The sequence below is a fragment of the Ambystoma mexicanum genome, chromosome 9 (genome assembly GCF_040938575.1).
Source record: "Ambystoma mexicanum isolate Mex_15411 chromosome 9, UKY_AmexF1_1, whole genome shotgun sequence".
NCBI lineage: Eukaryota > Metazoa > Chordata > Amphibia > Caudata > Ambystomatidae > Ambystoma > Ambystoma mexicanum.
This window is the reverse complement of record NC_090931.1, coordinates 1178954395-1178981046: the sequence shown is the minus strand read 5'-3', so window position 1 is coordinate 1178981046 and position 26652 is coordinate 1178954395. Positions and strand designations below refer to the sequence as shown.

The following is a 26652-nucleotide window of genomic DNA, read 5'->3' as shown; positions in this document are numbered from 1 at the left end:
CCCCAAGAAATTAACAGGGGTTCTACACCACTGTGCTTTCTGAAAGGAAAGTTTTGCTACGGCGGCCCTCAACTGGGTCAGAACATAACGGATCTCCGCTATGTGTTCCTCCACAGATGAACTTTTGATGAGGACATCATCTACATAAGCCAGGTTACCCCTTGCGCCCAGGTCGGGCATGGCCTTATGTAGGAAAATGTTGAATTCATTGCCGGAGTTGAGGTATCCGAAGGGAGTCCGGGTCCATGTATACTGCTGGCCCCCAAAGGTAAAAGCCAGCTTGTATTGGTCCTCCCTACTGACCGGCACGGTCCAGTATCCATTGGTCAGGTCTATTGCAGTGAATACCTGTGACCCCTGGATCTGGGCCAGCCCTTGGTCAATGTAGGGCAGAGGCCATCGGGAAGTATGGACCCGTTTGTTGAGCTCCCTAAGGTCAGCACAGAGTCTCCACTGGCCGTTTGGCTTCAATATTCCCAGCACCAGATTATTGAAGGTGCTGTGGACTGGACGGATTATTCCCCTGGACTCAAGGTTCTTAATTATTTCAGTAAGGGACTCCATTGATGCGAGAGGCAAGCGATATTGCTTCACAAACACTGGAGTCATGCCAGGGTCCGTGGGGATTGTTGTTGTGTGGATGTCGGTGCGACCACAGTCATATGAGTCTACCGCAAAGAGATCTTGGAAATCCAAGAAGACTTGTTTCAACTTTTGCTTCTGTTCCAGAGTCACACAGGCATCAGCTAGGTTGACTCTCTCTTCCACCATCTGTCTGAAGCCTGGAAAGACTTCTGGTTTGGCTATCTCAGCGGCCTCCTCCAGCTGGGTGGAGAAGTCCCTGGTCAGAGTGCTGATTTGGACTGGAGGCTTCAGGTGGGAAAGGCAGCCCTCATGGACCTGGAAAATCACCTCATCCCTCCTGAAGTCACAAGTCACATCTTCCTTACCATAAGGGCAAGAAGTGTACACCAGGAAGTTCCCCCCATGGCGGGTAAAAATCTTGTCTGGTGTCGTATTGTCCTCACTGTCACTGTCAAAACAGTCCCTGGGGATTGGTCCTAACAGTTCATTTCCTAAATCGATGGAAAAATGTCGGTCATCAACCGCCATTCCAATAATGGTGCCTGCGGCGAGAGTAATACTCTTTAAGTCGCTGTTATCCACCTCTATTAGAATGGTGTCATGTTCTATGTTGACTAATGGAGTTTGGTTTACCCCCAACCCTTGCTGTTGGAGAGAAGCATTTAGGTGTATATAAGCATCAGGGTTTTTTAAATGTTGTCCTCTTTTAACTTTCACTTCCAGGGAGAATTGTCGGGTCCTTTCTGGGATGGTGACTTCCTCTTTGATCTGAATCTCAACTGCATAAGGTAGCAATTGAGCTGACCTAAATGCTTTTTCTGGATCATCAAAGCCCATGGGATTATCCGCTAATCGGGACCAAGCTTTGAAGTTTATTAGGTCCAAACTAATGGCAAAGCCATTGAGAATGTCACTGCCTAAGTAAAAAGCGGCAGTGACGTCTCGCACGACCCAACAATTGTGGACTATGCTCTTGTTGCCAATGGAGATTTTGAGCATACACCTGCTTGGCAGGAGATGTTTGGAATTGTGTGCTTCAAGATCCATTTCCCATTTGTCTATCAGTTTGAATGTGGGAATGGCTGGATCTTTTGGGAGTTGGCGGAACATGGCTTCGCTGATGAAGCTCTTACCGTTGTTCACACACACTCAAGCGAGAACAGTGTCCTTCCTATCATTTAACTGAACAGGGATGAACAACTGCTCTCCAATTTGCTGAATATCAGCCAGGCTCTGAGCTGATTTCACATCTTTCTGGACTATAGGAGTGGGAGTTTCTGATTGTGGATTGGTAAAGAATTTCAGGGTGTTTCCTTCCAGTGTGGAATACCACCTTAAACTGGAAGGAAGGTTGATTTTCAGAAATAGAGAGGACCCCCCATCACCAGTCTGTTGTCCTACTGCTATTCCTGTCACGTCTGGAATCTGGTTGTTCTGGAAGTGGAATTCTACTTGGTCAGATTTTTGTTCAACCATGTGGCATGTGCCGTTTAAACTAACATGGTTGACACTCTGTTTTAATTTTATGGGTCGGCTAGTCTGGGTCCAGAGGACCTTGTTTACGCAATCTATTAGGGGTGACAACCTTCTCAGGAGGTCATTCCCTAGTAAACAAGGGGTGCCCTCTGGAGACACGACTATGACCGGGTGTTTCAACTTGTGTCGCCCAATTTTAATGTCCAAATCTGCCGTCCCCTCGACGGGAATTTCCTTCCCGTCAAAGTTCTGGAGTTGTCCAGGAAGTGAGGTGAGAGGAATTTGGTAATTCCCTCCCCTTCCTGCATTCAGTTCATCAAAGGCCCTTCTGGACAGAAGGGTAGCTTGAGATCCCGTGTCCACCTGTGCTGAAATCGTACCCTGCCCCTGTACTTGTACCGGGGCATAATATCTTCCCTCCTTCTCCTCAAGGGGGCACAGATAATGCACATTTTTGGACAACTGGTGGGCTAACTTTCTGGTTTTGGACATTGCAAGAGAACAAATTTGGGCAGAATTCTGTGGAGAGCCTTGGGAATCTGAAAGAAAAATTTGGCAACTGGAGATCAGAGCCATTGTGGGTTCCCCTGGTTCCAGTTCTGGGCCCCCCTCCTTTTGGGAGGCAGTCACCAGGATGGGTTTGAACCAGGGGATTTTCTTGCTGTTGGTTCTGGGATGAGATGATGGGCGGCGGTAGCTCAGTCTCCATATCTCCCCAGCCTGGATTGGAATCCTTTGGGACCCATTTTTCTTTGGGAGGAGTTCCCCCATCTCTGAAGGAGAAGATCCTTTTCCCAGGATCCTCTGAGGATCCTTCTCCCTCAAATTGGAAGACCTGTATTTCTTCCACAAAATGGGTCTGTTTGGGTACTTTGTTTCTCCTACCCCCCCTCTGCTCCTTTGGAGGCAGACTTTCAGGGGCAGGGGATTTTGTTTCCGGTTCCTGGGTTTCCAGGGGCTGTTTACAAGTTGGGAAGGAAGCTTCCTCCAAGGCTTTACACCCCCCTTCCCCTTGTGCCTCCTCCCTGGGAACCGGTGGGTTGTCGGGGTGCTGCCCCCGTCATTGCTCTGGAGCACCAGGCCCAGAGTTTGGTGCATTCTGTGCCGGCATGCCCATCTGAGGGTTCTGCTGAGCCCTTAGCACGCGACCCAGCTTCTGTGCCATGTTCTGAACCTGGCGCTCTAACTGGGAAACCCGCTCAGGCTGATACGGGCCCTGTTTTCTCCCCTGGGCTGATCCCGGGAAGGGTAGCTATCCCTTCTCTGGTACTATCCCGGAATGGGAAGATTTGGGTACCCCTCCATCCTTGGCCTCCCCTCTCCCGGATTAGGTTGTCTGGGCTCAGGGAATTGGGGAAAGAAGGATGGATGATTTTGGGGTTGGAAGTTGGGTGGATACCTGGGGAAAAAGTTCTGCCCAGGATTTGGAGAATTTCTGCCCTCCGGTGGGAAGTTAGGAGGGAAGTTCCCTGGGTTAGGTGCTTGGCTGGATCCCCCCCCTTGGGCTGGAGGAGTCCACACATAACCCAGGATGGGTCGATTTCCCTTGTAAAGGGGACTTACATAATCAGGAGAGCGAGGGACCCCATTTGTGGGGCTGCCTCCTTGGCTTCCTGTCTGTGACTGGCCCGAGGACCTTCTGGGCCTAGCATTATTAGGTGCAGGTAGGTTTTTAGGCCCCCCATCTCCAAATCCAAAACGGGGGCAACCTTTACCTCTTCCACCTTGGCAGCAGCAGGGGTGCTGTTGGTTTTGGGGTTTTTGGGCTGGTTTTTGTTTTCCACCGGTTTCTGCACCTCATAGATGCGGGTGGCTTGTTCAATGACCCATTCTAAAGATCTTTTCTCATGAAAATCTCTCACGAGCTGGGTCATTATGTATTTGGGCAAGGCATGGAAAAAAGTATTAACAAATTCTCTGCTGTCTGTGCGCACCCTTCTGGTGGTCTGCGCAAAGGCACGTTTCAGTTCTTGCACAAATTCTTGTGGGGCCTGATCCTCCCCACATTGCAAATTGTAGGCTGACTTGCGATCCTCTTGAGGATTTCTGTGAACAGAAAAATGTTTCAAGATGGCCGCCTTATAGGTGGACCATCTTAAATGATTTTGGTCCTCCAGCCCCGCAAAGAAACTGGAGTATTTTGGTGAGAAGGTCCACTTTACATATTGGATACAGCTTTGGCTGTCCTTCAAATGAAAAGTCTCCATCATTTGCTCATAGAGCTCCAAGGGTTCCCAAACAGAGTACTGGGCGTTCTTATGATAAGGCGTGATGACACTCCTGATTGCCTTAATCTGTTTCAATGGGTCCTTAAGCAAGGCCCTTTTTGCCTTATTGGCCTTTTTGGTTCGGGTAACCCTGGTCCATTCATCCTCTGACTCAGAGGCACTGCTCCCAGAGGTTCCTGTCTGCTCTTCCAGGTTTTCCCGGATTCTGCGAGCCTGGGAGTGGCTGGCAGAATGTGGGGACCTGGTCTCCTGTGTCCTGCGCCGTTCAGAGGAGTCTTCAGATTCCTCCTTGCTGCCAGGATTTGATGGGTACCCCCCCACTGACCTAACTGGGCAGAAGTTTTCAGGATGCCCTTAGTGGGCCTATTCTCCTGGGGTTCCCCAATAAATTGCACTGTGCTTGGGTGCCCAGACCCGGATGCCTGCCCATCCATTCCTGGGAGGTACTGGCCTATGAGCCCCATGCTTCTGGCTGGATAGTGATCTGCCATTCCTGTGGCCCGGTGCTCATGTGCGCCAGGGGACAGGGGGGTGGCAGAGTCCAGGGACTGAGAGAGATAAAGGCCTCTGGTACTAGGGCTCCTGAGGTTATGCTCAGGAGTTTCCCTTTCCCAGCGAACCTGGTCTCTATCCGCCCCTGCTCCCTGTTGCAATGCAAGAGCCTGCGCCTTCAGTTCCTCAGTTAAGGCCTTACTAGACTCTATCAGTCTCTCCTGCATCGCTACCTGTTGTTGGAGCCTATCATTGTGCTGGCAGAGAGCCTCATTCTCTCTCTGCATTTCCTGATTGGTCCTGGAGCACTGGGCCAGTCTTTGCTGCAGGAGGGTTACCTCCTGAGCTGTGTTCCTATTGGCCTGCTCCATTCTTGCCAGAGCATCCTCCACCTGCCTGGTGTGCTCCAACAAGTTATGGTGTTCTTTTTGGAGGTCACCCAGTCCCTGGAAGGCCCGGTGATTTCTTTCCATTTTCCTTTTTAAGTGGCAGACTTCCTGGCCTAAGGTATCCCATTCCTGATGAGAGCCTGCATCTGTGCCGCCAGGTCGTCCCTTTGCCTTTGGAAGGCACCAGTTTTCTGGCGCTCCTGGTCAAACTCTGCCTGGGTATCCAGGTCTTTCAAAATCAGTTTATTGCTCTCTGCCTTCTCCCTATCTAGGTGGCTTTGCAGGGTGACTACCTGCTCAGCACATGCCCTATTGAAGTCTAACTGTTGCTCCAGCTTTTTCTGGCTCTGCAGTAGGGAGTCCAAACCTTCTTGGTGCTCCTTCTGCAAGGCCAGAAATCTGGTATCCTGGTCCACCTTTTCCTGTTGCAGCACATCCATATCCTCCTTTATTTTAGTGATGTACCGTCTGCTGTCATTTTCTGACTCCTGGCTCCTGAGCAGCCTCTGCTCAGAAGAGTCCAGATCAGATTGGGCCTTCTGTAGTGCCAGCAGTTGCCTACTCGCCAGATCTTTGCCTTCAGCACATTTGTCCTGCATGGCTCCCATATGTAAATATAAATATGCCGCTACCCTGGCAATCTTGTGGTGCTCATCCTTGGCCTTCAGGGCCATGTATAGTTCACTCAGGGCCACATGTAGGGGACCCTGATCTCCCCATATATCTGACCCTGTTTCAGTGACCTGTTGCGCGATTGCCTGCAACCAGACCGTTTGGTCCTGATGATTCGACTCACCTCTCACAAATAGCTTATGTAAGAAGTGTTCTCTGGCTATTTTCATATCTACCAAGGTCGTCATTCTGGAATTTGAGTTCCTTCCTGACTTACAGAAGTTTATATTTTATTTTTGCAAAACAGACCTTTTCCTTAGAGCGTTCCTTTGAGGAGTGCTTTACAGCGTAACACAGCGTGGTGATCCGACCGGATATGTGTATCTGGTCAGCTAGCACACTGTATTAATCTGCACAAGTGATAGATCTAACCCAAACGTCCGGCTCGAGCCCCCAATTTGTAAGAGGATTCAATTCAACACTACAGCTAAGTCAATGCCTAGTCTGGGATACTGAATGGAAACCCTTATTGATATATCTTTACGTCCAGTTCATGCGTTCTGGATGACTACCCCTATATAACACCCCTTTCTTGGAATCCCCTTGACCCCGCTGAGCCAAGAAGTAGTTCTGTTTTGCAAGTTTAAAAGGTTTATTTGATAATTTAAACAATCGATATATATATCACACTTTATAATAAATTAATAATTGAATATCACACTTAATCTGAGCAGTAATCAATAATGGATAGTCCGGCACTAGCACACTTCTTTATAATCAATGATGAGTGGTTATAGGATGGATAAGATAGCAACAATACTTTTATGGTTTCAAATGGATGCAAGGTGGAATGAAATTGCAGTACAGAAATACTCAATATGATTTCAACAAAACAATGTAATCACTTTTCTCTGGCAATCCACTCCCCCCTTTATGCAATGCAAGGAAATGGAAGGAAAGCACACAGTTCTCAGAAATGCAATCAAATGTAATTTAGATCACCCCAGAAAGCTTAGACTACAGAAGTTTGAAACACAGGCCCAAAATGCTTTTATATGTGCTGGCAATGAAGTGAAAAATATGCTAAAATGCTTTTAATTCCCTCTAGAGGTTCAGGATGAGTGGTATCTAGTTAATATTAGTCCAGGCTCACTCTAGCAATGATTCAGGGATGGTTCTTAAGAGGCAAACAAATTTGTAGCAAGGAAAGCAAGGAAGCTGCTGTTTTCACACGTGGCTGGATTTTTAACCAAATCGCAAATCGCGGTAAAATTTGTGAGTGCGACAATCGTGATTACGGCAAAAGTATGAGGAGTAGCGAGTCGATTCTAAGCATGTTGAAAAGCTGAGATTCTAAGCGTTCAGAGGAAAGTTAAACAAAGTTCCTAGCCCAAACGGTTCCAGAGATACGGACGATTAAATAAAGGTAGTTTTTTGGATTTGAAATTTTAAAAGTTCAAAGCGACAGGTTACAGCTTGCAGATAGAAAATGACAAGTGACAGCTTTGCAAATGACAGGTGACAGTTAGGAGGCAGTTCAGGTTAGATTAAAATAGATTGAATTATATTATTTTAACTAAGAGATTGGTTCTGCACAGTTCTGCTAGAACTCACAATATATTTAGAAATAGGTCTCGCCACGGATCTGGTCAACAGGTTTTCTTCACTCACCACGGACGGTTTCTGCGCACAGCATCTGGGTCAGCTCTACTCTGCTGGTCTGGTCTGGGTCTCTGGTTCTGATCAGGTCTGTGGGTCCGGATACAGCGGTCTCCGGTTCAGCTGGTCTCTCTCTGGATACAACACTGCTCCCTGGCAAATGGCCAGAGTTCTTGCAAAGAATTCAAACAGCTCGCCTCGCTGTGAATAGTGGCAATGATATGAGGCCTGCTAAAGAGGGATTTAGCTTGTAGTTGACCTCTCTGCTACAAATTCTGAAGTAAAGTCTTGGTCTCTGAAGGTGGATAGATTGAAGTCTCTGTGTTGGCTCTCTGGAGGTTGATGGAGGTAAAGTATGGATTTTCCCGGCAGAGCGTCCCGCAGCAGATGGAATAGAATGTCCTCTCTAGCTTCTAGTGGCTCTTTTTATGTCTTTTGAAAGTGGGTGTGTGTGCAACATCACTAGCCAGCCCCTCTCTCAACTGCCCATTGGTCAAGCTTTCCTTTCTCTCTTGATTGGGGAAAAGAAGTGGAGTGTCAGAGCGATGTCATTATATGGCCTGTAGAAAGGACACTCCCCTGTCAAATTGCACACAAATCTATATTTGATCAAAAAGACATATTTCATAGATACACAGTAGTTTGAAATTACATGCACCCATCACATATCACATGAGATATACCCTGTTCAAACTCTGCTCTTCCTGGGGGCTTGCATTCAGAAATGGCAACCTTTGGTGGTTTTTAGTGGGTTTTGCAACATCAGATTTTTCTCCAGATTTATACACATGTACATGGCCTGTCCATACATACTCCAGTAAATTACCATGTCTCTAGCTTAAACACAGAGTCTGTAGTATACATAAATAGCAGGGTTTTGCTCCAGAACATCACACAAATTGTAGTTTGGGCTTGAATCGAAGGTACATTTTTCAAATGAAGGCTCTCAAAGTTATACATTCCTGTCATTTGATTACAAAGAGTTATCAGTGTTTCTGTAAAATATATATTTTGCTTTCAATTCAGTTCTCAGAGTGTTGGAGTCCGCCTCCAAGACTTGGGTGGGTCAGTGATCACATGTGTCTTCTGGCAGGCAGGCCTTTGTTGACAGGAAACAGTCAAAATCAACATATTCTATTCAAGTGCAATAGCCTATTGTGTGGTCTCCAGGAGGTTGAGGTCAGCAGACCAGGGGGTCACTTTGCATTTGGTTATTATGACCATGTGATATCCTGGGCTGTGGTGTGAATCTCTTGAGGTGAGAGGGTTTCCCAGGCTTCTGGCCTCTGGGAACAGCAGGTGGCTAATTTTTAATTAAAATGCAGCCTTTGAAGTCAGCTGAGTCAAATCCCTTTGTCAGCAACTGCACTTAGTTCTCCTGTCAGAGTTTAGACCGCTAGCGCCGCCTTGAGGATTTTGTTGGTACTGCATCCATTTTTGGGATCTTTCTTGGATTAAGGCATTCCAAACAGGAATGGTTCTTACATGGTAGTAAATAATCTTTGCTTAACATTGTTTTGATGGGGCTCCTTACAGTAAAATGGTTATGTGGAACCCCACAAAAGGGTTGAATCTTTAAAGTGGTCCGGTGAGCCACGATTTCAGCAACTTTTTGACATCAGTAACAGTGTATTTTGTTAACAAAGATCTTTCTTTACACTGGTGGGTGGCAAGTGAGGTAACCATTTTGGTGTGCGCACAAACTGCGTGCTTCTCCTGGATTCTGGCGCACTTGTGGGCTTTTTGGCCGTCTTGGATTTTCTAAGCCCACAGCACCAAATGTTGCAGCATGATAGCTCAAACGTGGGTCAGGACACCCAACAGGGCCCAGGCTCCTACAGCTCCATACAGGCTCAAGACAGGGGAGTTTTTGTATGGAGGTCGGCTTTCATTGGAATTGAAGAATGGTGCGGCGGTCAACATGTGGCCATGTTGTTGTAGCTGGTGGATTATCAGCAATTTGGATGGCCTTAGCCTCATGGTGTGAAGATGCAACTATGCAGCATGTCGCGCTTGCTCTTTGGGGTCAAGGATTTAAACACTGCCCCGGGGGGGCTGACCACACGTGCGCTACAGGTACCTAACAAATTTAATATATATATATATATATATATTTTTTTTTTATAATTGTTTTTATATTTTTTGTATATGGTTTATTCAAACCTGTTGGACGAGCCTTTCTTCCCAGAGCCGGGCAGAGATCCGTCGATGTGGCTGAGTTGGACGCCTCCCGCTGCTCTGACTGCAACTAGTCCCAGAGCTGAACTGAATTGCTCTGCCAGCTGAGCTGAGCAGAAAGTTTCCCCTCCTACCCTGTTTCTGTTTGGGCTTCACTAGGTGAAGCCTTCTGTTGCCTCAAGATGTGTCCAGTGATTCTGCTGTTCGGCTTGGTAGATCTCAATGTGATATTCGAGCCATTAGGTGGAAACGAGCATGATTAGATTGACAGGAGGCCTTCAGACAGATATTTACTCCTCAAATTCAAGTGGATGAATCAGTGCTGCCCGGAGGCACTGAGGCTCTGATATATGAGAGTGTACCTTCTCTGATTTGCTTTGTTTACTTGTGAGTCATTGCTTTCATATTGACCCACCAATAGTCTTGGGACACTGTATAGAAAAACACTACAATCATTACTTAGGTGTATACTCTCGTTCCTGGGGTGCATAACCTCTATCCTTGTCTTGACTCTATCCAGTATCTTAGGCTAAATATCATGTTGAGTTTTTGGGTGTGGAGGACTTTATGGGTTTGCTCACGTAAACTTGTCTATTGCTGCCATGATAGCCGGATTAATCCTGTTATTCTGAGTTGTTTTGCCAATATGTTCATGTGTTTTTGGGTAACAGAGTGCATCTACATGTAATGCACTTTTCTTGGTGACTGGAGCGATACCAGGACCTCCAGCAGCGACTTTAGAGTAAATATTTACTGCACAATTGCAGTACAGGCAATGTGTTGCCTTGGCATGCTTGGTAATGAGAAAACATTCTGGATCAAAGACAGTGTTTATCAAAATGTCAATTTTCCCTGCCATAATTTGGACCAATGACTTCATTTTCCCCAGTTCATTCATTACAATCGATTGCTCAGTTCCAACCGTGCAATTCCTGGCTCTTTTGCAGGGAATTCCGGGGATAAGGCCACTAGCCTTGTCTTTGTCATATTCATGTAATGAACATGTAGCATCCATAGTTATGCTAAACTGAATTTGCTTTGAAGACATGTGGCTGCAGATGCACCCATCAGCAGGGGATTCCTCCCATCTTTATTGGCGTATTCTTAAGCTTGCAGCATTGATCTAACATATTTAGTTGACAGGTAAGGCTTGATTTTCTTAATCAGAATCAACTGAAAGTCAGTAACTTGAGTCTTCTGCCCATGAAGCTTAATATCAATGTAAGAGTTAATATGCACTCCAAAGACTTGGCATCTTTTGACAAGGTAGGAGGGAATTAATCAAAATTCATGCTATTCATGCAAATATGGATGGGTTCCTCATCTGTGCCTGATAACCTGTATATAAAAGCTGTCTTCAAATGGTTCAAGAAACCCAAGTCATCCAGGACATGGCAGATGACACAGGAAAAACAGGCCTCAAAGCCATCAATATCAGCAACATCTATCACCTCCCGTTATACTTGTGTATTTTCTGCATACTCCTGGAAAACAAAAGAGGCGATGGCTGGCATTGCTCTTGGCAACCCTCCAGCTCATTCTTCTTCTGCCTGCCAGAGCATTACAGAAGGGGAAAGACCATATACAAATCAGGCTTTGTCCCACTTGAAGGCTGAAACATGTCTGAGGTTGCTTGTGTTTTCATGTAGTGGGGACCTGGCCTAGCAGTTTGGGATGCACTACTCCTATTGGTGGCAGTACCTGACTGATTTGCATATGGCTGGACCCCTTTTGCAATGGTGCAGACAGGCTAAAAAATTGTGGCCCAGAAGGTTAGTAACAGTGTTTGAAAACAATTCAAAACCATTCACCCATCACTTTTTTGGTTCTTGCCAGGCATAAAATAAGCAGTGTCGCAAAGCAATTTGCTATGCAATTCTGTCAGTTTGCTAATCAAATGGACACTTGTGTAGCAATGATCGCAATTTAAGTTACCCTCTTCAATGAAAGCACACATCTCCCTGCATTCCTCGCTTGCCCTCTGTGCTCTCTTCCCCCTCTTTTCTCTGTTCACGTCAACTCCTAATGGAGAGAAAGTACAGCAGTAATCATATCCTCCACCCTTAAGTGATAAGGCATGTGTGGGAGTGCTAGGCAAGAATTGATTTTTCTGTTTCAAAATATTGCAAACCAGTGATAATTGGGATGCTACTTTTATTAAGCTTTTTATATGCTGTCTGGCAAAGACCAGTATGTGTCAACACTATATTTTTTGGAAAGACAGTCATGCAATTCCATTCCTAACATCTAGGTTGTTACATAATGAATTATTAGAGTGTTGATACTGTAAAACACTGCATCATGTCCATGTTTTACAGTAAAATGTAGGTTAGTGTATCTAAATTTCATGGTGTCAACTATAATTCATTGTGTTGGGGAAGATGCATCATATTGACGAGTGAACACTTTTGAAAATGTACATGATCACATGATCGAATGCTTTTGATGGCAAACCTAGTTCTGTAACCTGCAGGTTGCATACATTTTGCAACTGGTGCTCAACCCATGCACGAACCCATACTCCTTGACATTCTATATTATCAACCAGTTGCTTTATACCGGCTACCCTGAAATTGAGATGACCACAAAGTACATTATTCCATCTGGTTTTCCCAGTTCTCTGTCTGCTATGAAATCCTCTCTAAGTCTCTTTCTTTCCTCTTACATAATGAATAAACAAAGCAAATTAGATGCTTACGCAAAGTAGTGATCAATAGTTCCATCCAATGTGTACATCTACAGATCTATTCAATACCAAACACTGTAGTTAGCCTCCAGAGCTCACGTTGCTTTATGATTATGACTGCATTATATATTATCACCTACAGGAGACCGCTGTCAAACTGTTCTCAGAGCCTTTTAACATATCTCTATATGTGTGTCCATTCATGCATCTAACCTTTTACGTTTTATAGAAACTCAGCTGTGGCTCACAAAGTCTTTTTGATCACTCGCATAGTCATTTACATTTTATTATGGGCCAGTAGCATTTGCAAGAGATGTTTGAAACTTGTGTGTAACATTTACTTTGTTTCCAGTAAATGTCAAAATTCACTGTTCATGGCTGGCCTCTGGGTGGCATCAGTGTACCAAACAAAGCGGTTTTGTAGTGACATGCACCATTGTACACTAATCACATTTTAAATTTGCTGTCCTCCATTGCTATGGGTCGAGTGCATTTTTCTTAGGTTGAATAGGGAAACTAAGTTACCTGACCTGCAGGTCAAGCTGAATTTTAAAGAATTTGAAAGGCCTGACACTTCTAAATAATGTCTTATTTCAGCAGTATGCAAAACTGCTGTATTGTTGCTCATTTCATGTCTTGGGTATGAATAACTTCTGATGACATTAACAACATTAGTACAAAATTGCTAATCAAATGGGTCTGTTCGCTAATAAAAAAAAATGTAATTAGCAAACTCTGCTAATCAATTTTTGAAAACTAATTTATGCTGTGTTCTTGTATACTCCTACATGTAGACTATCCTCCATTTCCTCTAACCGTCAGCTTGACAAACTACAATTGCACTTGGATTGCAAATCGTTTATTTCGGGCAGTCATCTACAAAAGATATTGCATTTAACCATTTTTCCTTGTAACAGCATACCAACTAGACAAGACATTGTTCCAATTCACAGATAGCTGATAATAGACCACATGGCAGAAAACTGAAACTGCTCAGCAACAAATCGGTTAATTATTAAAGGAATGTTCCGAATTGGTATGTGCAAATTGTTGTATATCACATGCTGGGGAATTTCATATGAAAAAGTTGTGTTTTGATTAATTGAATAGGTCTCATTTATTCCATTGCAGTACAGAATTCACGTTATTGCTTCACTACTGGATGGGTAACGTAGTAAAAATATATAATGCAATGGCAATTATGAACAAGGCAATGCCATGTTTGTGCATCAGTCATTTAAGACCATCCATAATAGCATGATTCCTTACAGGACACTTTGCATTTGGTGTATAACATACTCCATATTTAAGCTGGACCAATATGAATTCTCGTGCATATTTCCCAACCTGCTTTTTTTGTACCGAAGCTACTGAAATGAGCCCACAAACCTTTAGGGAACACATATTTTCTTACCCCCACAATGAACATCCGAATTGCACAGGCATTCTTTCAGGGGTAACCAACATTGCATCGTACCTGCAAGGGCACCTCTAGCTCAAGCATGGAATGTGGCAGCCAACTCTTATGGAGGACTCCACTCAGCGAGTAGATCATCCCTGTTATTAGATCTTTCCATTTGCTAAAGGTTGCTAACGGTTGACAAAAGACTAGAAGTTAAGGTTCTGAGCATCATCCATCATGCTTGTTATGGGTTTGCGCATCTTTCTCGCTATGTGTTTAAATCAATATAAACCTGAACCAAAATTGACATCATCTCACAGTTATTTGATTACAAAACCTAGGATTTAAACATCCTGTTCAGGTGGGCATGCCTTCTCTTACCTATCCCTATTTTGCAAAATAAAGTGCCAGCCGATCTAACCTCCATTGAAAATCACATGCAATTCTGTAAAAATCTGAAGGCTTGACTCATCTAGATCACCATAAGCAACGCAGTCTCATTTCCTCATAGCACCACATGGCCATCAGGCAAGCACTGTGCACTATGAATGTGCTTTAACATCATATATTAATTCATGTTTACAATGCTTGAATATTTTCTCCTAAAATGCACACAAACAAATCACTAAATAAGCTGGAGCCCACAAAGTGTAGTTTATTGAGATTATCCTTGCATGATGACTACCACTGCCAATTCTACAGGCCCATGCAGTGGCGTGTCATTATGGTAGCTTTGCAAAGTGATGCCAAGGTCCCGATTCATGCAACTTGAAAGTGGTGCAAAGTCACTTTGCACTGCAAAAATACACGTTGCACCACTCTGTGAAACAGGGTGTTTGATGGCAGTGCAGAGTCACTTTGCACGGTGCTTAAAGTTACATGAATCAGGCCCTAATCCTCTTAGGGCCTGATTCACAGAATGTTTTTCTATGAGATTGCGCCATTATAAAACGCTACTGTGACTAAGGCCCTTTAAGCTTTAATTCATGAGAATTACAAATAATGGAACTACTCACTCTATTGCTTCAATATAGTCAGCAATAATTCACAACAGCAGCATACATGATTCTTACATAGGAAGAGGAAAAAAAGGTTATTTTAAGAGCCACCGTGTTTTAACTAAAAACAAGTTCATTGATTTTAATTCCCCCACCCCACGCCTGCAATTTTCCAGATGTCTGCAGACTATTGACCTGTCCATGCACTATGCAGACTGCAAAAGGTGCTGTGATTTTTTTATTCACTTCTATTTTTTTAACTTTGAAAGATGTCTCTTAAAGGAACCTGTTTTTGTGTTTTTGTGTTTTATATTTCTTTTTGGCATTTGTTTTTTCTTGTTGGAGAGGGAAGGTAAGAGGGGGGGAGAAGGCACGGAAGGGGCACCAACCACTGAGACGGAGGTTCAGGTGAATAGGGGAAGATGTTGTGTGGGCCTTAAATGTAAGGTAGGTCACAGTGCTCCTTGCCCTGGCCTCGAAAGCACTTTGAAATTAATCCACCCTGCTGAGAGTGCTGTGACCCCTGAAAGGTAAGGATCAACAGCGTCCTGTATGGCATGCAAGGCATCCGATCGGATCCACTACCCCACAGGAGTAGCCTGTGTGGTTGCAGGATCGGTCAAGGAAGATGCAGTACAGCTTGTCAAGCTGCTTCTCCCAGAGAAAGACACAGCCTTTCTCAGAGCACTCCGGTGGTTGGATTTGGTGTAGTGGCGCATGGAGGTGGTCCCGTAGGAGTACAGTCCAGGTTTTCCACGACTGAGCATGAAGTGGCACTCAGTGCATCTCACCTTGTCTGCTCAAGCCTTTGGTACACCCCTAATGGTGGTGAAAAACTGCCACACCCATGACTCACGCTGGGTTCTGGACGTAGGCACTTCCTCCAACTCATCTTCCTCTTACTCTTCATCCTCTTCTGCATCACCATGCCTGTTCCCCTGTCCAGGCCCTCCGGATGGTGATGGTGGTGGCCCCTGGAAAAGAGGACGGATGGCCATGAGTGATGCCATTAGAGTAGATTGCAGTTGCTCTGCGGTGCTCTCTCCTGGATAGCAAGATTGAGAATGACTAAAAGTAATGGGTGGGTCCCTTCGGAGGAACTGCCTCTGAACGGCACAACTGTCTGTGGACTAATATGTTGAAAATAGGGCTTGGAAGGTTGTACTAAGTTGACAGATTAACTAAGAATGGGTCTAGGAGCTATGAAAATGTAAACTTTGCACTTGAAACATCCATCCTAGATTGGCCAAAAATGCAGTTTCAAATTGTCTGCAGTGATGGGCATCGTCCGAAGACATGCCTTCATGCTGCACGAGTGCTGTAACATGATGACGTCCCTGGACATCTGCAGAGGGGATGGCTGTCCGCGGACACCATTGGGTGAAAGGGTACTGGGTGCATGCGCATGGATGTTCGCAAAAGGGCGCTATGTCCATGGACCAATTAAAAGTGCATCATGCAGGACCGGACATTTCCGGAGATGGCACAATGTCCATGGATGCCTCATTGTGTGAACGGACCCCCGGACAGTCCTGGTGTCCAAGGACTATTTTGGGATTTTTTTAAACAAAAAACACTTTATCACAAAATAATATACAAGATATTTATAGTAGAAAAAATAAATACATTTATGAAAGGGTTGGAGTATTGGAGTGGGAAACATAAATGGGAGGATTTGAAGTTTCTATAGAATGATCATCAGGGGAGGGAGGGAGAGAAGTTTCATCAAAGCGTCTTTCATTAATATGTTAGAATTTGATTGGGGTGATTGCTGGGGGCAATGGGCACAGGTACAAGAAGGACAGTGCTAATCAGCATTTCTAATACCATTATATTTAACATAATTTAAAAGTTCCTTGAAGCAATTACTAAGTTCATCCAATTTTGCAGACAAGATCTTGATTTCATGTTGTACAGTTGGGGATAAGGATTGTCTTTGTGATTCTTGGGATTTTCCATAATTATATTGGGGTGTTAGTTCTTCATGTAAAGTATGTACTATAAGAAAAGAATACATTATTATTTCAATGATCTCTGTATAAATTACATGATTGGTTTATGTTGAAAGAAATATTGTTCACCATTAGAAATGTCATCATCACTCATTTCTTCCACCCACTCAAGTGTGCCTGCCATTTATAGTAAAATAAAAAAAATAGTGACATTTGCTTATAGGACATTGTTATATAATGAATGGTAATAATAGATAAATAAATACAGTGTACTTACTGTTTGGTAAGAGGTTGTTTTGGAATGAGCTACTGGTGTATCTGAGTCTGTATGAAGAGTTGCACTGAACTGATAATATGAGGCATAAAGTTTTGGCCTGTACTTGATGCATTCCATAATATTGTGTGTTAAATCAAAACATAATTTTTACATTTTGAAACAGTGAAAGGAATAAAAAGGTACATTTGGGTGTAGTCAATATCAGTGATATTGTTGTATGTGCATTTATTTGTTGGTTGAAGGGTAGACATGGTTCTGTTGTCCCCTGTGATTCTGGGTTTTGTTGATGCTACCTGCTGTCTGCGGACATTCATACTGAATGCAGACTCCACAGTTGCTACTTTGGGGTGAGTATGATGCAATGAACTTGCAGCAAATTGAGGGGTGTCTGGTAAACACCTATGAAATTCACTGAAAACACTTTGTTAAAGGGACGTTATGGTTTAGTAGCCCTAATAGAAACCAATGAAATTCAGTGAAAGAATGTTGTTAAAGGGACGTTATGGTTAAGTTGGACTAACAAAAACCTATGAAATTCATCGAAAAACGGTGTTATAGAGATGTTATGGTTACAAGTAAAACCCCCCAAAAAAAAAAAAGAAATTTGCCAGTTATGGTGAACTAAGCAACTATAACTGGTGCCACCACCGTGCACTTCTAAGACTAATGCCCAGGACATTAAAGATTACATCACAAATGTCATTAATGCCATCAAGAATGTGAATTCCTGAAAAATTGCCTCATCTAGCCTTTATAAGCACACCAGAGTTCATATTGAGCACTATGTCATAAATATCTAAATATCTGCTCATTTGCATTATCAACATCCGGCTACCATGACATGAAAGGCACATACTCTTATGAAAAGAAAATATTGAATATCAAATTATATGAATGAGTACACGCTCTATCCTGAAGACACCACTGTTGTGTATAAAATATAAATCAGTGTTGATAAGGAGCACATATGTGACTGCTTTCCGTATGTGCTCCTTATCAACATGTATTTATATTTTAAACACGTAATGGTTCAGGGTAGTGAGAAAAGGCGGCAAAACAAACCCACACATCGTGTGCATTCTCTGTTAAAATGAGTCCACAAGCCAAGACCATGTGAACATGTGACATATCTTTGAACACATATGATATTCAGCCAATGAACAATTAAGTTGTTTGATTAAGATATGATAAAAAGAACGTGAAAGCAACAGAAAAATAATGTTGATGGAGTCTACGCAGAACACGACCATTTGAAACCTCTACTTTCCATCCTGGAACCCTGCCGAGTGTAAGACTTCAGTAACACGCTTGTCGACATGTGTGGGGCGTTTTTTCACGCAACTTAAATGGCACTTGGGAAATTAAGCCTCAGGGGAGAGAGTAAGGGAGGATAGGTGAAAAAAATAATGTGTTTTGATGTTTCGTCTCTGTAGCGTGCACGGGGCTTTATTAATAGAAGTAAACACGCTCAGTGAACTTTCTGCACTCCTGAGGTTGCCTTTACTGGAGATACTGGGCCTCAGCGCAATCCCGGGGATCATTGCCACTAGGGGGCAGATCACAGAAACCTTGAACCGGTGCAAGAGCAAAGTTGCACGGTATAAGCGCTAGGGCAAAGTGTGCCCTATTTTTAAAAACCCTGGAAACATAATAGAAAACCATTGCACCATGGCAAGTGCAGCATGGCATGGTAAACCCACCAGGTCAAACACTGCCCTAGTGCAAACAATATATGTTTGATGCATTCTTGCACCAGGGCAAAGTTTGCCCTGGTGCTAATACCATTCCGGATTAGCACTAGGGCAAACTTTGGCCAGGTGCAAAAATGCAGTGTAAATGTATATTTTTTGCACTAGGGCAATTTTGTAACATGCCAAACTGCAATTGTCATGGTGCAATGATTTCCTAATATGTCACAGTGTTTCTGAAAATAGGACAAACTTTGCCCTAGTGCTAATACTGTGCAACTTTGCACTTGCACCGGTGCAAGGTGCCTGAAATCTGGCCCCAGGTTGCGAAGTGCTCTGGAAGTAGATGGCTGGTGCGGCTGCAACTATGACAAAGCCATCTATTGAAAGAGTGCTGCATGCAAATGTTGCTGAGCCTGGCATCCATCCTGTGTTACTTCTACTTCTCTTCTAAACATGTGCAATACTTCAGACAATAATGTTCCAGCTCACAGCAGCAGCGACTGATAGAACACCTATGCTGTCGTTGAATTTCTAATTCAAACACAAGCCGTGTGAATTAAAGGAATAGTGTAGTTGCTTCGAAAAGACCAGCAACATGTCAGGTCCAGGTTTTCCAGTTTGAATAATTAAACAAAGCCATCCAAATCCGCACACTTATGAAAGTCTTTTGAAACACCTCTACAGTCAAACTGACTCAAGTTTGCCATCTGTTAAAAGTGTGCATGGATCAAGCGCGGAGGATTTGAACTTCGGCTTTGGCTGAAAGTTTGTCCATACAAGCTGTTCGAGTCAACATGACAACCATTGCAATGACACATTTTAATATTCAAGCAGAATAAAAGTGAAGAGTAACAGTGGCCTGCATATGCATAACAAGCTGTTTCGCTCTAAATGTACTTCGTGATTGAGCAGAAGATTACGTCGGTTTAGGCTGCCAGGCATTTAGATGGCTTGTATTCTGCATGCTAAGACACTAACAAATATCGCCTCATAATAAAAGTCAGCGCAGAGTTCGACTTCATCTCACTAACCTGCACTGCAAAAGATGCGCTGCTCGTTCTGCTCGCTGAATGGGTGTTCTATCAAATATTCAAAAGTCAATTCGAGCTAGCAGGGTTTGCATTTACGTGCACCTATTTTTGCATAGTGTGCATATTGCGGATCATGCTAACAGTATCAACATCCAGACATCCAGAGGCGTTGCTAGGGGGGAGCTAAGGGGGCTATAGCCCCTGGTCTTTTGGTTGTAGCCCCGGATAGAATCTCAGGAGCTACAGCCAAAAGGCTAGCTAGCCCCCAATCCCAACAGTTCCAACATCAGAGTAGCCCCAGGTCTTTTCCAAACCTAGCAACACCCTGCAGACATCACACTCCTTTTAACGTGTTCGCTTTATTCACTCTGTCAGCAAAGACGTGTTAATGAAATCCATCTTCCCAAGCATGCGGTTTTTCATGTTTTACTTGAATGATAATGACATCAAAGAAACATTAATAGCAAACACATGTCTCAGAATCGGTCAACATGACTTCCGCCTCTGCATAGGCAAGGTGAAGGCTTACCCTGTTATAGGATCAACTGCTATAGCCTTGGCATTCTGAAGGTCGGTATCTATCAGAGTGACACAAACAGTTCCATTTTGGTCACAGGTGAATATCCGGTCACTGACGTGATCCACGAAGTAGAAATTCCCAGTCAGCCAGTCAATCGCCATCTGCTGAATATCTAACAGGAAAAGAAGGGAGGTAAGCATCATTACGAGGTTCTTGATTGTAACACAGTTCATTATTTGTATTGACATGATAGGACTTGCAATCAAGATAGGCTTTTGAGTAGCAGTGAGGCTTCATTCAGTTTTAGTATTGAGCCATTGCACTAATAGAATCAGTTGATCATAGGTGCTCACCTTTTTTGAAACATCTAAATTGTTTACGTGGTCGCAGTACATATGCAAGTGAGAAGAGGATGTTTTGGTTTTCTCCATCTGTTTCTTGGGAAGGAACACTGGTAGTGGAATATTAGCACATTGAAGGTTTGTTGGTATTTGGTAAACAGGTTCCAAGAGGAAACACTCGTTTTTTGTTAGTTGCCATTGTAATGTAATTAGATGTTCTGTCCCACACCCCCCTAGTTACCTCTTGAATTAATTCTAATTGTCATTTACATGTTCTAATTTTTTCTGAAGGATCACTGACTGACAGATAAGGCACAATAAATGTTTTTGGAAATTCAGAAACGTTGTCTACTGGTGAACGATCTACCACAAATGGGCAGACTTGTGAACGCTGATGGCTGGCCGTGGCTTGAAGGTGGTAAATTGTTCCATCACGTTTTATCAAAAGGCAGTTGACACTTGTTTTACAAAGCTCTCAGAGTATACACATTAGTGTGTGCCCGCCTTCAAATAGCCTCATGGGCCGTCTTTTAGTTATACAAGAAAGCACAACCATGCACTCTTATTAATTGTTCTGCTGTGTTCCAAGTGTCGCGTTGCCAATGCTCGATAGATGTTATAGCTACTAATGGTGTTTTCTGATGCTGACTGGAATCTGTTTTGCTCAAAGTGTGAGGGACAAACACTTTCCTGGCAAAGCACTAGAAACATTAGTTCTAGTCTGCACTTTCAGAACCTTATATTTTTTGATGAAATTATATAGTGTTGACTGCGGATATTGGTGTGCAGATTGTAATAAAACAACAGCTCCTGCTCCCCAGAGCAGGAGCTCTGGGCCACCGCCAGGATCTGCCTGCACCCCCTACCAGCTGACACAAACAGGGACGTGAGGACCCTTTTATGCAGCCGCCCCAGCCCAGCGCGTGCGATTTTGAAAATTGCAGAAAATCGGCGGATTTATTTATTTAATATCCACGACATACATGCTGCAAGATTTCACCCTGCTCCCTGGCCACAGAAAGGTGCTAGCCCCCTCTGCACCCCCAGATGCCATTCGCCCTTTGTTTGAAGCACAAGGCTTTTTGCCACTCCAAGATGGCTGCCTCGAGTGCCTCCACCTCCGCACCCCTTCGAAGCTGCACCTACAAGCCCTGATTGCCTCCCTCCTCTGCTAAGAGGCCAATCAGGACACGGGGTAGGCGTGAGCCGGCCTCCATGAGAAGGCACTGTGAAAAGGCTCAGGTCCTGCACCAGGACACTAAGCCTCATCACCACTGGTCCTGCCCACCACCCCACTTGTCCTTGCCCCCCTGGCACATGAACCCACCCAGAGCCTGGTCCTCGCCCTCGCAGCACAACTGACCACATTGGTGCTCCAATGCTGCAGTCTACTCCATAGAGGTAATTTACATGTGACCACTGAGCGCTTGTGATGTGCAACTGTGAAACCACTTGCAGTAATATCTTATCACTGCTCTAAAGACTGCCACATGCACCCTATATCCAGCCATATGTTGTATCATATGTTAGTTATATTCACTGTATTTCCCTATTGGTGCACATGCACTTAGTCACTTGACAATGCACTATCATTGCAAGCATTATCTAGCCTGCTATCACTATGTTTCCTAGTTGGTTTAGCCTGCCATTATATTGTGTTTTCCTAACTGCTTAGCCTATCACTACACTGCACCTTGATACTGTACCCAGCCTAAAACTACACTGTGCCTTGATAGTTGCATCTAGCCTGCCACTATATTGTGTTTTCTAGTTGCTTTAGCCTGCCACTATACTGTGCCTTGATAGTTGCATCTAGCTAAAATCTACATTGTATTTTGATAGTTGCATCTAGCCTGCTACTACATTGCGATATGACAGTCGCATTCTGCCCATTAGTACATTGCTCTCCGAATTGCCTCAATACCAGGTGAACATCTAAAGCACTGTGCACTGTACCCGCCAATAGCTCCACAGCTACTAACACCTACTGTGTCACCCCTGGGCCCCTGTGTTCTCAGCCTACCCATCTACATGCCATAGTATATGGTATAGCACCCTCTACATCAGCAGAATGCATATTAGCACAACCCTATCAACAAACGCCCCACTGCTATTTCTACAACTAATACTGGTAACTATGGACCAACTTAAATATGTTCCCTGCCCTACTCTCCACAGAAACACTAGGCTTTGCGCAAGACTATCCACCCTCTATGAACCGCAGGTACCTAGCAATGTCTACTTGAACCATTGCACCATTCCCAAAAACCAGACTAGAAACTTAACGCATCCCAAACCACAATTACGTGCTAGCACCATAACGAAAGAACCCATCCTAGCTACCTCTGACACCAAAGATCTTCGTAAACAACCTCCATAACAGGAGCACTGATCAATGCTAGATCAGTCATGGCCCACGCCACTGAAATAGCCGACCTCCTTACATTAGACAACCTTGACCCCCTAGCAGTCACAAAATCCTGGCTACACGACGCAGCAGCTCCAGCCCTCTCCCTAGCAATACCCAAGGAGTATCAACTACTAAGACTAGACCGCCAGAATGCCAGAGGCGGTAGTGTAGCCATCATCTCCAAATCCAACATGAATGTAAGATTAACACCACCGCCCACCCTTAAATCCTGCTAACCCCTGACCGCTAAATTACCGATATCCCCAAGCCAAACTCTAACTATCTATCTCATTTACAGGCCACCAGGGCCTCTAGGCCTATTTGAAGAGGAATTATCCAGCCTCTTAGCAAACAACACAAAAAAGTCATCCCAGACAATGATCCCTGGAGATCTTAACCTAGGTCTTTATGACCCAGATGACAAACAAGCGCAAGCTATTGCCACCATGCTTGAGGGACACAGACTCACCCAAAAGGTTCCCACCCCACCCACGACAAACGGAGAATATTAGACTGGGTAGCCACCTCCAACTGCCCTACTACTATCACCAAAATTACACCCCAGCTGTGGACTGACCACTCCCTCATTAACTTCAACCTAACATTCAACAAGATGCTCAGGATTTAAAAAATAATGGCACCATTGGTGCCCACTAGATCCAGAAAAAATATCACACTGGAAAAGATCTTACCCCTGCTCCTACCAACTATCAATTCCCTGCCAACAGATTCTGACCCAGATACCATGGTCAAAATATATAACAACACCATGGCCAAAGCCATGGACACCGTTGCCCCACTGAAGAACTGTGAAAATAAACAACCAACAACCCCACCTCAACTCCTGGTTCACCCCCCACCTAAAAGAACTGAGATTGGAAAAAAGGAAGCTTGAAACTGTATGGTGACACACCCCTACAGCTGAAAGCAAATTTCAACTCAAACTATGCGCTACTAACTACAAGAAAACAATCATTCAAGCTAAAAAAGACGTCTATAACGATAGAATCTCCAACGCATGCTCCAATACAAAGGAATTATTTGCAATCCTGTGAGAACTTGTATCTCGCATACCACCAATGGTACCCAATAACGGATAACGTACTCAAAGATAAGCAATGGTGTACCAATATCCATAACGCCCTTGCAAATAAAGTCAAATCATTACAATCTAAATCCCCCTCAGAAAAGCCTCGCTCCCTCTCAGCGAAACTCCCAGTATGCCCATACCTATGACCACTCCCAATCCTAGCTTAACACCTTTCAAATTCGCCAAAGTTTCCACTCATGAAACTGAAAAAATCATTGCCTCACTAAAACCCTCAAAATGAAAAGGTGATTACTGCCCGGCCCAGATAATTAAGAATGCCGCCATAGACCTATCCCCTTTTGTCACCAAACTTATCAACGCTTCCTTCTCATCTAGCACAGTCCCAAGTAACTTAAAAGAGTCCTGGGTTCTCCCCCTGCTAAAAAAAACAAACCCTGGACCCCTTCATCCCCCCCAACTATAGGCCCATCACCACTGTCCCTTTCTACCTGAAGATAATTGCCCTATGTCAAAATCCAAAAATACCTGGAGACCAACCAAGTCCTTGGCACTCGTCAATCTGGCTTCAGACCTCAGCACGGCACTGAGACTGCACTTATAGATCTCAAAGCCCAAATTGACGAGCTCAACGACAAAGGAAACACAGCTATGCTACTCCTCCTTGATCTGTCGGCGGCCTTTGACCTAGTGGACCACATAGTACTTTGCAAGCACCTAGAGTCAGCCGCCCACTTCTCAAGTGAAGCTATAGCCTGGGTTGAATCCTTTCTGAACAATAGAAGTATCAAGTCTTCTCCACCTTATACTCCACCTTATACTCTGCATACCCTATCCAGACAGCATGTGGAGTCCCACAGGGCTCATGTGTCTTGCCAACGATGTACAATATCTTTACTAAACCTCTTGGACAGACTGGGTGTCACCTACACAAATTATGCAGACGACACCCAGATCCTCATCCCCCTTTTGGGCAACTTTGTTACAGATACAGCTTTAGTAAATAAAATCTACAACCTCATTCAGGCATGGATGGCAACCCATGGCCTCTGCCTGAATGATGAAAAAAACAGAGATCCTCATCCTAGGCTCACCTAAAAACCTAAAAAAACTCGACTCTAACTACAGCTCTTTCAATATCGACAGTAATATAAATCTCGTCGCCAAAGAGGTGAAGACCATTGGTTTCTACTTGGACTCCACCTTGTCCTTAAGGAAACAAGTGAACTCATGGCCTCATCCACTGCCTATACTGGTAAACTCATGAAAGCATGCAGACCCTTCCTCTCACCAGCTAGCTGCATTATCCTAGCCAATGCACTAATCCTCTCAAAACTTGATTACTGCAATGCACTTTATGCAGGCGCTAACAAACACATCATCAATAAACTCCAAACCCTGCAAAACAACGCGCTCAGAACGGCCTTGAACCTCCCATTCAGAGAGCACATTTCAAATGCGCGTAGAAACTACAATTGGCTAAAAAGTAGCGATAGGATCCCCCTCAAAATTGTCACACTAACTTTCAAATGCCTGAACAATGCTGCCCCCCACCCCCATACCTCAGGGACAGAATAGTAAGAAAAACCTCTGCACGACCAACCAGACCAGACAACTCTTTCTGCCTCCAAACCCCAAGATTCTGACTAAAAAAACAGGAGGCAATAGCTTCCCTGTGCAAGCAGCTAAGTACTGGAACGCCCTACCAGTAGAACTAAGAAGGGACCAGTCCTACAATAGCTTCAGACACCATACCCGCACCTGGCTCCGTCGCAATGACCTTTGAAACCTGAGACCATGTGCATTGTATACTGATACCCTACGCACCCATCCACTCTCTCATGTGAAATGTACATAATGTATTTACTGTTTATAATATGCTACCCTCTCTTTCCACATGTAAAAGTAAAGAATGTATATAATGTAATTACTGTATGATACCAACAATCTGTAATCTGTAACCTGTAACCAAGTTGTAAGCATTCTTGTTATTCTGCGTGCCCAGCCACCCAAGGGTTTTCTGCCGCCCTATAAATAAACAATCAAACAAACAAACAAGCTAACCATCTTAATTAATTTAGAAAATTAACAGCACACACCCTACAGTCTCTTGACACAGTCACAAAAAGTTAACTTGTAAGAAGGGAGGAGTATCAGGAACAGTTGTGACAGTAAACATATGTTAACATAGAAAAAAAGCCACTTTCCTCAAAAACCTCTTGAAGTGGGGGGGTGTGGCCAGCGAGCATGCAATTGAGACGTGATTCCTAGGTGCTCCCATGGCCGCCCGAAATATCCTGCTAATATCCTTTGATTTGGGAAGTTGATTCCACCAAAAAAGATATTTTCGTGCAGCGGAACCCAGTGGCAGCATATGACAGAGAAGTGGAACGAATCTGCTGCGTGAGGAGCAAGATATCAGTGCCGAAAAACAGTGGAGTGGGATCTCCGACGGCAAACAAAGATGGCAACTGCACATGAGACGCGCTAAAACACAGCAAAGGCTGGAAGGTGTCCGCCTGTGATCCCAACCTGTTGAACCAGCCTTCGTTCTAAAAGACCCAAAAGAAACCTGGAGGGGCCTGGGAGGGCTGCCATCCCGATATCTGTGATCGAAGCCTTCTTTGTTGGCCATCCCGACTCGCGGCAATCCTTGGAGGTGGCGGACCCCGGCTGG

At 44.3% G+C, this 26652-nt stretch overlaps 1 protein-coding gene across 3 annotated transcripts in view; it reads right to left on the bottom strand.

Moving 5' to 3' along the window:
- LRP1B (LDL receptor related protein 1B) overlaps positions 1 to 26652 on the bottom strand; it is a 4835697-nt gene that overhangs the window by 2915529 nt on the left and 1893516 nt on the right. For all 3 annotated transcript variants that reach the window (XM_069616528.1, XM_069616527.1, XM_069616526.1), the window contains exon 7: positions 20186 to 20348. In XM_069616528.1, coding sequence (XP_069472629.1) covers positions 20186 to 20348 — 163 coding nt within the window. The remainder of the gene's footprint in view (positions 1 to 20185; positions 20349 to 26652) is intronic.